Genomic DNA, 15,495 nt, shown 5'->3' on the forward strand with positions numbered 1-15,495 from the left:
CTCTTTCCCCTCCAGGCTATGTTCATCTTTATGCTTCACTGGCCTTTCATTAATAGTAAATGTTGCTTTATTTATTGATTCTGCATGTATTATCCAGAACATATATGTGCCATGTATTATGAGGCACTAGGAAGCTTCAGGAAAAAAAAAGACTAAAACAAATACCCATTCAAAAGTCCCAAGGTATAAATTGATGATGTTCCTGGTCTCATTGCTGGATACTAGAAGAGTTCCAGGAGAACTTGAGGTGGCATGATATAATTCTAATCTGGGGTATTCCCATTCACCTTTACAATAATTTACTGGCATTGTGACCCTGCCAAAGTTATTTAATCTCTAGAAAATTTAATTTCCGTAATTATAAGGATTCCTACCTTGAAAAGTTAAGTGGTATGCCTAAGTCATTCAGTTAGTACTTTTATAGGGGAAGGTTTAAACTGTCTAAATCCAAGTTCCAGGCTCTTTCAGAATTAATATAAACTTTCCTTAATTGGGATCCCATTACTTTGTCATTCATATTCTTTCAGCCAAAAGCTATATAAATCAGGAGGTGCGATTACCCATGTATAAGTGTTCTTGTCCTAAAGACCTCTACTGAGCCAAACTAGTTAGCCTGTGTGTTTCAACATGTACTCAAAAGAAATGCAGTTGCATTGAACCTGAAAGCCAGGGGTTGGATGATGTTAACACTGGTTCCTTGGGTCCCCAAGGAGAACACATTGCTGTGGGTGACCTACTGTGTCCAGCTGTTACTCCTAAGTTAACTTTCTCTGCAAGGCTACCACGGAGTCAGTACTTCTAGAAAACACATGCTTCGGTGTCATGAATCTTAAGGACAACAGTTAAGGTCTATGTTTCCAGATGTTTCTAGTAAGAACTCCTGTCACTGGACTAATTTGGCTAAATCCTTTGAATTTGCCCATCCCTCTATGTCACTTAAGTCATGCCAAGAGCTGTGTCGAAAATCTTCTCTAAGTCATGGGGGCCTCAAACAAGGAACAGTAAAAGATGTGTATTCCCTCAGGACCCCGTTTTGAAGAATACAGCTTAAATTTGCTTAATCTAGCTTCCAGCAGGTTTTAAACTGTGGAAATTTCCCACATTAGGAGAACTTCCAAGCTTCCATTTGCCTGAGTGGAAATTGTGATTATATTCTTTGTTGAATACTTTTTACTTTGTATGCATCTACTATAAAATTTGGAAATATGTCAAAAAAAGAGGTACTCTGAATTCTAGATCTATCCCAGGGCCACTTCAACCTCCAGTGGCAAATACTACATAGTGTCCCATTGACAGGGCTATGCTAAGGGAAGGGATATCAGCACCTGGACTAGTGCTGGAGCCAGATCTAGAGAGCTAGAAGGAATTAAGGTTGGATATTACACAAAGCAAGAGGGGCCATCCAAGAGATGGGCACAGGCCATAATTGTGGAGAGAAGTCAAGGTTTATATCAAAAAATGAAAGGAAATAAAAACAACATAAGAATATGGAACAAATCTAACTACTGTGGGAGAAAAACACAGAAAGAAAAGAAGTACCAGCTTGCCATTTGTTCCACATGAAAGCAGAAAAATAGAGCACTATGTCTATGTGTCTGATTTTTTGACTTAGTGATCCCATCACATCACACACAAAGCCCAAGAAGTATATTCAAACATGACTCAATCACAAAGATTAGTATTGATATTTTTCTCCTCTTGGGAAAAAAGTCAAGGACAAGAGCTCTCCTTCCACTCTATAGTTTCACTTATTGGCAAAACAGACCCCAATGGTCCATGGGTGTACGTATGTACATTTAATATGTTATTAAATTGCTGCTTGCTCATTAGCTGATGGAAATCTATTTTAAAAGATGAGCTTTGTAAGTTGTTTTAAAAGAGGATATAGTCAATGGTTACAATGTGGGGCCCTCTGCTTTAAAGATTGAAATTTAGCAATTTCCAATTCCTATTAAATTCCTTATTGTTAGAGAGGTTTCCCATAGAACTAATTTCTATTTTTGATACTCTCCATTGTTCAGGGAGAAATGTATTAGAATTTTAATACTCTGAATAATCTATAAATTGCAAATACAATATCAATACTTCCTGGCTGATTGAGTCCCATTCTTCTGGCAATGTGAGGAAGTGCTCTTGAAGAAACCCATGTCTGATTTGAGCAGGAGACATGTGTTTAGTTGCACTTATCCCACAAACATCACTGAGCAGTTATCCTGTCCAGGTACCGTGTTGTGCCTAAGATCCAAAGATGACTCAGTGTGATAGATGCTTAGATGAATGCTGAAGTCTCAGCTGGACAGCCTGCAGTGTTATGAAGCAGAGCAGTGGGAAAGGGAGGATTTGTTCATTCCTCACAGCAACTGTACGGAAGAGACTGCTCTCAGAATGTGGAGAATGTCAAAATCCATGCCGCTGAGGATCTTATAGTCTAAAAAGTCAAAGATGGAGTTAATTGGCCGCAATTAGGTGGTTGCTAGGAAAAGGAAACATAAGGATGACACCAAAGTTTTTTCCCTGAGCAATTGGAAGGATGGAGTTGCCATTAATTAAGATAAAGAAAACTGTAGAAGAATCAGGTTGTGAGGTGGGTGAGAACCACCAGGAATTCAATTTTGCTAATGTTAACTTTGAGATAATTCATAGATATACAAATGCAGTTGTCAAGTAGGTAGGTGGTGATCTTCCAGAGTTCAGGAAGGAGGTCTGGACTGGAGACAAAATTTTCCCCAAAGGGAAAAATAAATTTTAAGGATTTATAGAGCAAAACAGATATTCCCAGATACAGATATGGTTAATGGAAGGCAACTATAACAGGGGGAAAAAGCAAAGATAAAAGGGCAATTTTAAAAGAAATGAGAGAAATAGACATGCAAAGAGACAAGCTGATGCATGAAGAAAAGATCAAAGTAGAAATAAATATATGACTTATAAACAACTGGGCACGGAAGAAGACACATAAGGATGATGATGCATTTAGACAACACAAAAGTAGATTCATACGTCTCCAAAATGAAGACTGGAAAAAATGGGATTATGATAGAACTAGTTCAAGACAAGAAAAGATAACAAATTTATAATGAATATAAAAACATAAGATTAGTAAAACTTTATATGCTGAATAAGAAGAAAAATCAGGGGCAACAGGTCTTAAAATCTTTAAGAACATGGCAACATTATTTACAGTAGGAGATTTTTATTTAACTTTAGTAAATTTTAGAGCAAGTTTTTAAAAAGTAAAAATAATACATGAATATGTAATTAAGCCAATAAATTAAGATAAATACTGCAGTTAACATTCTATTATTAAAGAATATATAAACACAAATATTTCATCTTCCAAAAATCCAGAAAAGAGAGAGGTAAGAGTGCCTTCGGTCTCATTTTGAGAGTAATACAATAAACCTTCTCTCAAATGAATTATAACGGGAGCGTATAATGAGCTCTATAATTTACTTTTTAAATGCCCTAAATGAGTTAAAGCAATCAAGAGAGAACTTCCACAAGCTCTCTTGTCCATATCCACCCACCTACTTGCCTCTGGACCCTGTATTCTCTCTGCCTTCTCTCATGTCCATGCTCCTCTTTTGTCACAGCAAAGAGCATCACCCCCTCTTGCACTTTAGAGCACAATCCCTTTTGCCCCTCAAGGGAACTGTCCCAGGAATTCTCTCTCTTCTATCCTACATCAACAATTTTTCTATTTTTACTAGATCATTCCCATCATCATAAAAGCCTGCACATATATATATATACTTATATTTATATATGTACTTAATTTTTCCTCTCCACCACTATTCCATTTTTCTCCTCTTTATAGCATAACTCTCTGAAGAGTTATCTCCAGTTTCTCTCTTTCCATTTTCCCTTGAAACATTAGGCTCCCATACTTCACTGAACTTACTCTCATGAAGTCACCAGTGGCCTACATGTTTCTAAAGCGAATGGTCAGTTCTCAGTCCTCATTGCATTTGAGCTGTTAGAAGCATTGACATAGCTGATCAGTGTCCCCTCCTTGAAAAATCCTTTTTACTTGGCTTCTAGAACACAACACAGCCCGCTTTATGTCTCTGGTGGCTTCTCAGTTTCCTTTGCTAGTTCTTCCTCACCTGCAACACCTCCAAATGTCGAAGTGCCCTGGACTCACTCCTTGAACTTCTTCTCATCTACAATTACCATTGTGATCTCCTTAAATACCATATATAGACTTTTGGCTCCCAAACTGTACCTCCAGGCCAGACCTACTTCGTGAACTCTGGAAGATCACCACCTACCTACTTGACAACTGCATTTGGATATCTATGAATTATCTCAAAGTTAACATTAGCAAAACTGTACTCCTGGTGGTTCTCACCCACCTCACAACCTGATTCTTCTACAGTTTTATCTTAATTAATGGCAACTCCATCCTTCCAATTGCTCAGGGAAAAAACTTTGGTATCATCCTTATGTTTCCTTTTCCTAGCAACTATATGAGCCATCAGCAAATCCTGTCAGTGTCAGCTTCAAAATTTATCAAGATGCAACTAATTCTTCTCACCTCCACTGCTACTACCTCAGTCTAAACCATCATCAACTTTTCTCTGGTATTTGAAACAGTCTCCTAACTGGTCTTTCTGCTTCTGCTCTTGTCTCGCTGTAGTCCATTCTCAACACAACACTGAGACGAGCCTGTTAAAATGTACGTCAAGGGCTTCCCTGGTGGCGCAGTGGTTGAGAGTCCGCCTGCCGATGCAGGGGACACGGGTTAGTGCCCCGGTCCAGGAAGATCCCACATGCCGCGGAGCGGCTGGGACCGTGAGCCACGGCCGCTGAGCCTGCACGTCCGGAGCCTGTGCTCCGCAACGGGAGAGGCCACAGCAGTGAGAGGCCTGCGTACCGCAAAAAATAAAGAAATAAATAAAATGTAGGTCATATCTTATCACTTCTCTGCTCAAAACCTACCAGTGGCTCTCCATCTCGCGTAGAGAAGAAACAAAGTCCTTATGGTGACCTACAAAATCCTATTTTCCCCACCTCCCACTCCCCATAAGTTTTTTCTGACCTCATCTTTAACTCTCCTGCCCCTCCCTCCCTTAGCTCTTTCTCAAACATACCCAGTACAGTCACACTCAAGGACATTGGACTCCTTGCTCCCTATACAGGGAATGCTCTTTACCCAGATATCCTCTTGGTCAGCTCCTTCCCTTTCTTCAGCCCTTTACTCAAATATCACCTTCTCCTGGCCTCTCTAATCTAAAATTCCACCCTACTGCCACCAACCCTGACACATCTTATCTCCTTACTCTGCTTTATTTTTTCTCCTTTGCACTTAGCACTAACATCCCATTCATATTCCCTAGTTATCATATTTATTCTGTTCCCTCGACAGACTAAAAGCTACATAGATTTTTGTCTCTTTTGTTCACTACTATATGCCCCGGAATCTGGAATAGTGCCTGGCAAAAGTGAGTATTATGGAATGAATAAATGATTGATTGGGTGATGTTTTGTTAACATCTTTGTTCATTTATTTTCATGCATAAGAAAATATTTTAATTAGTAAGTCAAGTTTTGTGTGCAAATGTGGCTTCTAAAATATATTAAATACATTAAACACTGATCTTGCTTATATTTGTGAACTGTCTCAAAAACATTTTTTACATAATTTGAAAAGTTCAGATTTTATCTCAGCTCCTATTCAAATCAACACATATTCTTAATTAGTGACATAATTGGGAATTTTACTGAAGTAATAAGTTACCTCCAAGCAGATTAACCAATGACCTTTATTCTTTCAAGCAGAGTGGTATCTTGGGAGATCTGCTGATAAGAAAGATGTATACCTGAACTGCTTTGTTAAACACTCACTATGCACAAGGCACAGTGCTAAACCAGATTCTCACTCATGGAGTGCAATTCAGACCCTTATCATACCATGACAGAGCTATTGTACTCGTCTTCTAAGTGGTCTCCTGGTCACTATCTCTTCCTTCCTATGGACACATTGTACCTGTTGCCAGAGCAGTATTACCAATGCAGACTTATGGTTACATCATTACTCTACTTCGAAATCTTCATGGCTCCCCTTTTCCTGTTAAATAAAATCCAGCCTCATAAAATGGACATGCAAAGCCTCTAGAGTTCAGTTGCAACCTGAATATGTTTCTACTCTGCTGTCCAATCAGATTGTTATACTTACCACCCCTTGTTAAATTTTCCACCTCCTACCTTTCCTCATGATATCTGAACTGGAAGATTTATTGAGAATTCATAGCTAGGCTGGAGCGGTAGTATGATCAGCACAGAATGTAGTGGTATTATTATTGGTCCCTGTGACCCAGGCTCTAAACTACTATTAAAAGAATTTAAGATTACTTTTCTCTCTTTTTTTTCCCACAGTGCTCTGTGGGCTTACATTTAGCTGATAATCAACTTAAATACTCCAGGTCTTATTTATATGACCTTCCATCAAGCCGAGTTTTACACAGCCTTAATACAGTTTGTGAATTAAATGCAATCATGTGCATCTGACCCTCTCAAAATCACTACTTTTCTTTCTGAAACCATGTATCTCTTGATTTTGCCATCTTCTCCACTTCTGTTATTACCTTAGCCCTTGTCACCTTAAGGCCCTTGTGAAACAGGCAGAGAGAGAGGAAGAGAGGAAGCAAGAGGCGGAAAGGAGCATTATTCCTCACAGCTGAAACTGTGCTCAGCCACCTTCTCCTTCCAAACCATTTCCTATATAGCTAGGAAAACAAAATCTTTCTAAAATCAAATCTGATGATCCTGTCCCTCCTCAGAAAAATTCTCTCGATGGCTCTCCATTAGCTTCATCGTGGCCTCAGTCCTTTTGTAACTCATTTCCCACCCTCATCTCCAGCCTTATTTCTCACCACTTACCATCATGCAGCTTGCTCTCTCTGTCTCTGGCTTTTGCACATGCATCTCCCTGTGCTGACAGCATCAAGCCCCAGCTTCTCTTCCTGGTTAACTGTAATTCCTTCTTCAAGACTCGGCTCTCGCACCTGCTCCTCTCAGAAGCCTTCCTTGTCACCCCTAGATTGTGGGTGCCCTTGCTTTCTGTTCCAATGGCACCCAATTCTACCTCCATCAGGATGCTTATTACACTGGCTTAGAATTGCCTGTTTGCTTTTCTTTCTCCCCATCACTAGACTTTGAGCTCCTTGAGAACAATGAGTGTGTCTTTCATCTCTATAACTCATACTAAGAACAGCGCCTGGTATTTGTATCAGTTTATCTTGCCAACAAAATTATTCCTGATTTTCCTTTTTCTTGTTCATCCAAGAAGAGTCCAGGGCAAGATAAAAAGAAACATGGTAGAAATCACTTCAAGCAAAAGCAAGATTTCAACACTGTATTCTTTTAACTAACATAGTGAATATTCAAACTTGGCTATGCATTGTCATTCCATTACAAAGAATACATAGTTGGGCTTCCCTGGTGGCGCAGTGGTTGAGAGTCCGCCTGTCGATGCAGGGGACACGGGTTCGTGCCCCGGTCCGGGAAGATCCCACATGCCGCGGAGCGGCTGGGCTCGTGAGCCATGGCCGCTGAGCCTGCGCGTCCGGAGCCTGTGCTCCACAATGGGAGAGGCCACAACAGTGTGAGGCCCGCATACCGCCAAAAAAAAAAAAAAAGAATACATAGTGAAGGTGACAATAACTAAAGCTATTAATGAGATTTTTAATTTATCCTCTCTGTAAAACTGAAAATAAAATAAAAATAATCCATCATTAATGGGGATTCTCTGAGACCCAATTTCTTGGTGCCAACTGCATAATGAAACAAACACTGGATTTTCCAATCTGGGAAAATGAAAGACATTTAGATCCTGATTGATATGTCTTTCTGTGATAGATGAGTGCCTCAAAGACAACTGAGCATTGTTCTTTAGTCATGGCCATGCTGAATGCTATTTAACATCGATAATGAGGAATAGGTTTTACTGGAATGAGGGAGTTATATAATCTCTAAAAGATTCCTGAAGACCACTTTTCTGAGATGATTTAAGTATATGTTTACTCAGTGGTAGTCCTTTGTAGGTCCATCCAGTTAAAAGTCTATAATCATTAAGCCCCAACTATTCTTAAAATAATGAAGGGCTTCTCTTTCTACAACTTTAACTTTACCTTCCTGATCACTAAATTGACCAAATAAAATTAAACTATTTACTAATAACTGTTTTATTCCCTAGGCTATGTCAGTGTGTGTGTGTGTGTGTGTGTGTGTGTGTGTGTGTGTGTGTCTTAACAAATCTAACAGTAAATTGCTCATCAAAAACACAGTTGTAGTCACCCTTCTATTATAGTACCTAGGTAATTATCAGTTGATTAATCTGTATATTTTAATGATTTGGTTCCCTACTTCCCTAAAGAAGCAGAAAACTGTTTGAAAGTCTAAGATGACTGAGACTTCATTACTTGTTGCTAAATAGAATTCATTTTAAGTGGTAGAGTCCCACTGGGGAGAGCTAACATGAATAATTACTATTATACGCAATCTACCAAAATGAGCAGTTTCATTGCATTTAGTGACAGTAGCATCTTCAAATGTGATTTACATTTATATCTCTAATGAAAATCAGTATATTCTTCACACTTTCTGATTTTTCTATGTTTCTTCTGTGGCAGCACAACTTCTTACTACTGGTATTTGCATTTATAAATTACAGAGTAATGTTTGTGGCAAGCAATGGATGAATGTGTTTCATGAAGAAACACATTCTGTATCATCCAACTCCTCATAAAAATCTTCTATGTTACAGTCCACATTTCAATTTAATTTCTTTTAATTTGAAATAAGTCTTGAGTAGCCTCTATGAGTTTATCATAATGCAGTACTTTGTGCCTCCAACTAGAAAAGTTCTATTAAAAGACTAGGAAAAGTGACCTGGGACAGCCTTGACTGAAAAAATTTGAATGACATTAAATAATAGTTACCATATCTGGAACATCTCTTCTATGTCAAAAGGTGTGGTATATACTTCACACGCATTATTTCTAACCCTTGCAGTAGAAATAATTTAAAAATAAAAATGTAATTACCATCCCCATTTTGCTGATGACAAAACTGAAGCTTAGAGTTCAGTAAATTTGTGTCCAAGGACAATACTAGAAGGTGGGTGGACCAATATTCTTACACAGGTGTGTTTGGTGTCAAAGTGTGGGCTTTATTTCTGACACAAGGCCATAATTAAGAGTACAGAGGGGGCTTCCCTGGTGGCGCAGTGGTTGGGAGTCCGCCTGCCGGTGCAGGGGACATGGGTTCGTGCCCCGGTCCGGGGGGATCCCGCATGCCGCGGAGCGGCTGGGCCCGTGACCCATGGCCGCTGGGCCTGCACGTCCGGAGCCTGTGCTCCGCGGCAGGAGAGGCCACAGCAGTGAGAGGCCCGCATACCGCAAAAACAAACAAACAAACAAACAAAACAGTACAGAGGTGCCTCGAGCTCATATATTACCTCTTATTGTCTTATCTTCCCAAACTCAAGAAAGACAGAGACTGACCAAGCATTTCCCTGCCTTGTCCATAGCAGAACATATACTGACAGTGCCCTGGTTCCCAGGGTTAGGAATCAGTATATCATTCAGTTGGTAATTTTCCTTTCTTTGACTTCTGGCAGAAGCTCTCTCTAGAGCCAGAGCCAATTGTTTTTCTCTAATGACTTAGAGGGAGGTTAGCCTGAGGCTGTCCTGGGAACTGCAAGTCTATTTATCATCTTTTTCTTTATTCCATGGATGGTATCCAACATGCAGCTTAGACTGGCCTCATGGGGACAGACATGCTGATTGTTTCCACGCTAAAAGGAGAAACACTGATAACAAGATTTGGCTATTTTCCTGAATTATGAATATAATTTTAAGCAATGATAAAAGTATATACATATGTATTATAATTTATTCCTCACACCAAAGATAATATATTTATTGAGCTAATTTATTTGCAATTTAATGTGGTGAGCAGTAGAAATGAGACATGTTAAAGATGCTGAGAACCTACATAGCTTGGAAATTTGTGAGAATATATAATTAACCATTTACAATAGAAAACAATTAACACATTCCTTAACTAGGAATAAAGATTTGGAGTAAGACCACAAGTCAAGCACACAGGCCAGGTGTTAGAACCTGAGGGTGAGATCTCATGTGCTCAATGAAATAGGGACTCTTATCCTAGAAAGAGTCCAGCTTATTAATTCCTAAAGTAATTACAGGCAGTGCCTTTTGAAAAAACATAGAGTTTCTTCTTATTAAGACAGAGAAGAAAAGATGAGCACTGCTTCCGGACTTTGGCCTCACCTCTCTTCCTCACTTTTTGCCTTTGCTCCTCTTTACCAGGTTTCTAGCCAACACCACTTTCAGAGGCCTCAGTGGTTCCATCAAAGTAAAAGGTTCCACTATCATCAGCTCAGAAAACAACTTTTTCATCTGGAATCTGCAACATGACCCCCTGGGAAAGCCAATGTGGACACGCTTGGGCAGCTGGCAGCAGGGGAAGATTATCATGGACTATGGAATATGGCCAGAGCAAGCCCAGAGGCACAAAACCCACTTCCAACACCCAAGTAAGCTACACTTGCGAGTGGTTACTTTGATAGAGCATCCATTTGTCTTCACACGGGAGGTAGATGATGAAGGCTTGTGCCCTGCTGGCCAACTCTGTCTAGACCCCATGACTAATGATTCTTCCATATTGGACAGCCTTTTTAGCAGCCTTCATAGCAGTAATGATACAGTGCCCATCAAATTCAAGAAGTGCTGCTATGGATATTGCATTGATCTGCTGGAAAAGCTAGCAGAAGACATGAACTTTGACTTTGATCTCTATATTGTTGGGGATGGCAAATATGGAGCCTGGAAAAATGGGCACTGGACTGGGCTGGTAGGTGAACTCCTCAGTGGGTCAGCCCACATGGCAGTCACTTCCTTCAGCATCAATACTGCACGAAGCCAGGTGATAGATTTCACCAGTCCTTTCTTCTCCACCAGCTTGGGCATCTTAGTGAGGACCCGAGACACAGCAGCTCCCATTGGAGCCTTCATGTGGCCACTCCACTGGACAATGTGGCTGGGGATTTTTGTGGCTCTGCACATCACTGCCATCTTCCTCACTCTCTACGAATGGAAGAGCCCCTTTGGTATGACTCCCAAGGGGCGGAACAGAAGTAAAGTTTTCTCCTTCTCTTCAGCCTTGAATGTCTGTTATGCCCTCTTGTTTGGTAGAACAGCAGCCATCAAACCCCCAAAATGCTGGACTGGAAGGTTTCTGATGAACCTTTGGGCCATTTTCTGTATGTTTTGCCTTTCTACATACACGGCGAATTTGGCTGCTGTCATGGTAGGTGAGAAGATCTATGAAGAGCTTTCTGGAATACATGACCCTAAGGTAATACTTCTTTTAACTCTAGATTTCCTTATTGTCAATTTTAACTCCATATATTGTATTTTATGCTGTAGTATGTCTATATTCTTTCATCTAACAGAAGAATATTCTCTGAACCATCCATAGAGACTAGTCCAAAAAAGCCTGTTGCCTGGTTGCACTAAATATTTCATTGTTTTATTAAATGAAACAAAAAGAGTGAGGGATGTTTTTAGGAGATGTTTGTTCCAGAGAAATTCCTTCTGGTAGAAACATCTATTTGTGCAGTTTTTCCTTTGTTAGTTAACCATCTGGCAGAATAGCTATCAGGGAATAGTCTTACAAAGTATTTGCACCTAAAGTAAACTTCAAAATTGATTAATTACTTCTCTTGGGAATTAATGGAGATAAATACTAAGGTCCATATTTTAAATTGTAAAGAAACTTTTTTTCACCATGAAAAATTGTAAAATGGAAAGAACTAACATTTTATCATAAGCACCCAAGGTCAGATGCTAGAAAACTCAAAGGGTATAGACAAAGAGTACTGAGCTAACCGAGGTGGCAAGGTTAGCTAGGAACAGGGTGTCCTTATAGAGTAAGGAAAACTGATCACCTTGGGGTTGGAGGAGTGTGCCAGCAGTCACATTACAATGTCCAAGAACATTCAAGAAAATTGTATCTATTCTAGGCCGCCTTTGATATCCTAGACATCTGACTGTAAGGGTAGGAGGGAGAAAGGGGGTGAAGTTCAGGTAAGCAGGTAAAGCAGTGGTGATACTTGAGTAAGGACAGCCATGTCTATGTTCTCTCTGGATTGAAACACGACCTCTTTTGTGACTGGGAGTATGGAGAACTTGGTCCAACCTGGTGGGAGTAGAGAGGAGGGGGTTGTCAGGGCTCAAAGCAATTAGAATAGGACTCCAAGGAGTACTACAGTCCCAATGGGGAACAGAATGCAGATCCAGAGCAGAAGTGTATACCAATGTGTAAGACCCATCTAGGAGAGACTGGAGAAAGCTGCAATTCAGTGGGCATCCCCAGGACACACTGTGTTTAAAGCAACTTGAGCTAAGCTGAGCGTTTCAAACTGTGAAACATTCACCATGCCTTTTCAAATATCCCTTTTCACATCAAATCTGATGGTACTGAACCATTTACTACATATTTTTATCAAACATTTAAAATTAACTACACAGAGCATGAACAAATAGGACATTTACAACTGTCTTGATATGGTCTGTTTTGCAAACAAATGAACATGAGAAATTTGACCCATATACTGAAAACCTCCTCATGAGAGATGTGCACCTCATGAAAAGATTCAACAAACAATGGGTCATTGACTAGGCAATGAATTGCATCACTTCTTATTGTGCACTCAGGACTTTAGGTTATCAGCTGGAGTTTAGTGAATACAAATAAGTTCTGTAGTATAAATACATGTGTTACCCTGAAGAGAGATTTTGGTGATGCTTCAGCATTCACACTGCACTGGTATTAGCAGCCTCTATTTATTCTTTGCCCCAAGAGGCCTATAGATCTCCCAAAGGTTCACCATCTTAATAGAAGCTTACTCGAATTTTCTTGCAAGAATCTTGCAATGTGATGCTTAAATTACAAACTTGACTTGGAAACCATTCAATCCAATCTAGTATAAGAAACAATCTAATATATATGCCTGTTGTTGTGAAGATTTCAGACCATCATCGTATGTAAAAAGATGAACACAATACTGACTACAGTTTCATTAATCAGAACCAAAGATTACCAAAATTGTTATGGATGTTACGCATGAGAAACCTGAAGTAATGATTATTTTAGGGATTAGAAAGAAAGCATAAAGATAAACCATACACAGCAGTAAAAGTGTTTTTAAGCAAAAAGAAACAATCATTCCAACCCCAACTCCACCAGAATAAAAAGGTGACATTTTTATAATCTAACCCAGCCCACAAGACAGTGAGAGGAAATGGACAATGTCAACTTTGTGTTACATCTAGTAAGGTCTTAAAAAAGTGGGACAAGCCTAAATCTACAACATTTTCAACTTTAGATAATAAATGAAGATCCACTAAGGTTCCCAAAAATGTATTTCTCTTTCCTAATGTTGTTTCTATATTAAAGTCTCTCACTTTTTTTTCATATAAAGACACCCAGATTACTTGATTAAGCAATACTCGACATCTGGGTTTTTGGCAAATAATGTTGGTGACAGAATTGTTCAGTTTTCATCCAGATGTATGGTATTATGCAGATGACATAATGTCCTCACCTTCCCATGGAGAGGTATGATCAAAATAATTTCCATACCCTTTCAGTCACTCAGCATTCATTCTTAAGTATATTCCACTCACTCACATGAGCTCTTTTCTCTCCTACCAATGCTCAATTCTTTGAGTGACTCTATCCTTTTTTTACACTAAATGATGTGGAGAAATTCAGAAGTGAATAAGTCAAGTAGGGGAGAAAAGATAAAAAAGATAAAAACACAAGGAGAAATAACTTAGAAAGTTATAAGTGTTGGTAGGATTGAAAATTAGTACAGCCACTATGAAAACAGTCTGGAGGTCCTCAAAAAACTAAAAGTAGAACTACAAAAAATAAAGTTATAAGCATGCCAAAGTTTAGAAACAAATATGTAAAAGTTCAAGGAAAGTGTGATCACCTTCAAGGGAAGGCTTAATTAATAAGATAAAATGTGTGCTTATTCTTGAAGAAGACTTGGAATTTGGACATGTGCGTCAAGGAAAGAAGAATGGACATTCCAAGCAAAAGAACAGAATGAACTACTTGGAGGTGGAAAGTATAAGGCACAGTCAGGATATCTTGAGGAGTTCACTTTAGTCACAGCATGAAAGGAAAGAGAAGATCCAAGTCTGAAAAGTAAGTTCGGTTGAGATATCACAGGATCTTTGACATCAGGCTAAGGAAAGTGAATACTTGATACTAGAGGTCCATTGACATTTTTGAACAGTAGAATAGCACAGAGGAGCAGAATCCATTTAGGATGGTTTTTTTGGCAGCAGCACGTAAACACGATTAGAAGAGAAAGACAGTGGACAGAGCTGAAGTTATAGCTACTGTCACTAATAAAAAGAAGAGTCAAGAAACATTGCAGTGATCAGGTCAGTAGGACTTGGCAATTAATTGGATATGAGAGGCAACAAAGAGTCACACCTTCAAAGTTGCAGGCCCGACTGTCTGAGGGGATGGTACCATCCAAGGAAACAGAAAAGGCAGTTTAAGAGCTAGAAAATATGATGATCAGGTCAGTTTCATACTGGGCATCTTAAAAGCTGTATTGGACATCCAGGTGAAATCCACCAGGCATTGGGAAACATGGAGCCAGAGTTCAGGAGTGACATTGAAGCTGGTGGGAATCTTGGGCAGAGAGGTGACACTGCATATTAAAGCACTGGGGGAGTATGAGATCCCCAAGGGAGAAGGCAGTAGGGAGAAAAATTACTGTCTGAGGAGAAGCAGCAGGCATAAAGTTGGAATATGGGTTTGTGGAGAGATGAAGTGTAGAAGGTGAGGAGAAAAAAGTACCTTGAAGCAAAGTCATGCAGGCCCTTGAATGCCTCTCTGTAGATTGAATTTTAACTTTTTGAGATGAAAAGTGATATTACCCCATCTGCCAAGGCAGTTATCAAATAGGACAAAGGCTCATCAGTGCCCAGTCCAAACCATGAGAATTAGCATGTGTGTGTCTTTGAATGTCTGATGAAACTGGGTTTATGTGGTTTGCTTTTTTCTGGTATTTTTCAAGATTCCATTTTCATAGCATTTTAGCTGAGGAGTGAAAAGGTATCATTTACATAGAAGTCACAGATCTCCTGTGGTTCTCTTGGGATATTTGTTTTTCCATGTAAGGTAAAAATCTCCTACATCTGAATGAGAGGTGATTTATATGGAATGTTGGTCACACTCTGAAAATTCTTCTGCCCCTTACTCACAGTCTGTCTCATGTATTTTCATATCTTTTCATCCCCCTCACTTACTGGGTATCAAGACAGGTCCCATTGTACTATGCTGCCATTTTTATTCCATTTTCCCACAGCTCATTTAATTCACCCCAGGCAAATTTCCCTGTGCCTCCATATTAATGCTCTTGAACACTGGCCTCTTTCC

At 39.5% G+C, this 15,495-nt stretch overlaps 1 protein-coding gene across 1 annotated transcript in view; it reads left to right on the forward strand.

Annotated features, from left to right (window-relative positions):
• Positions 1-15,495, forward strand: part of GRIN3A (glutamate ionotropic receptor NMDA type subunit 3A) — a 153,547-nt gene that overhangs the window by 52,010 nt on the left and 86,042 nt on the right. Inside the window, exon 3 of the mRNA XM_007456390.1 lies at positions 10,338-11,385. Within this exon, the coding sequence (XP_007456452.1) occupies positions 10,338-11,385 (1,048 nt within the window). The remainder of the gene's footprint in view (positions 1-10,337; positions 11,386-15,495) is intronic.

This window comes from Lipotes vexillifer, unplaced genomic scaffold, assembly GCF_000442215.2.
Source record: "Lipotes vexillifer unplaced genomic scaffold, Lipotes_vexillifer_v1.1 scaffold607, whole genome shotgun sequence".
Lineage (NCBI taxonomy): Eukaryota > Metazoa > Chordata > Mammalia > Artiodactyla > Lipotidae > Lipotes > Lipotes vexillifer.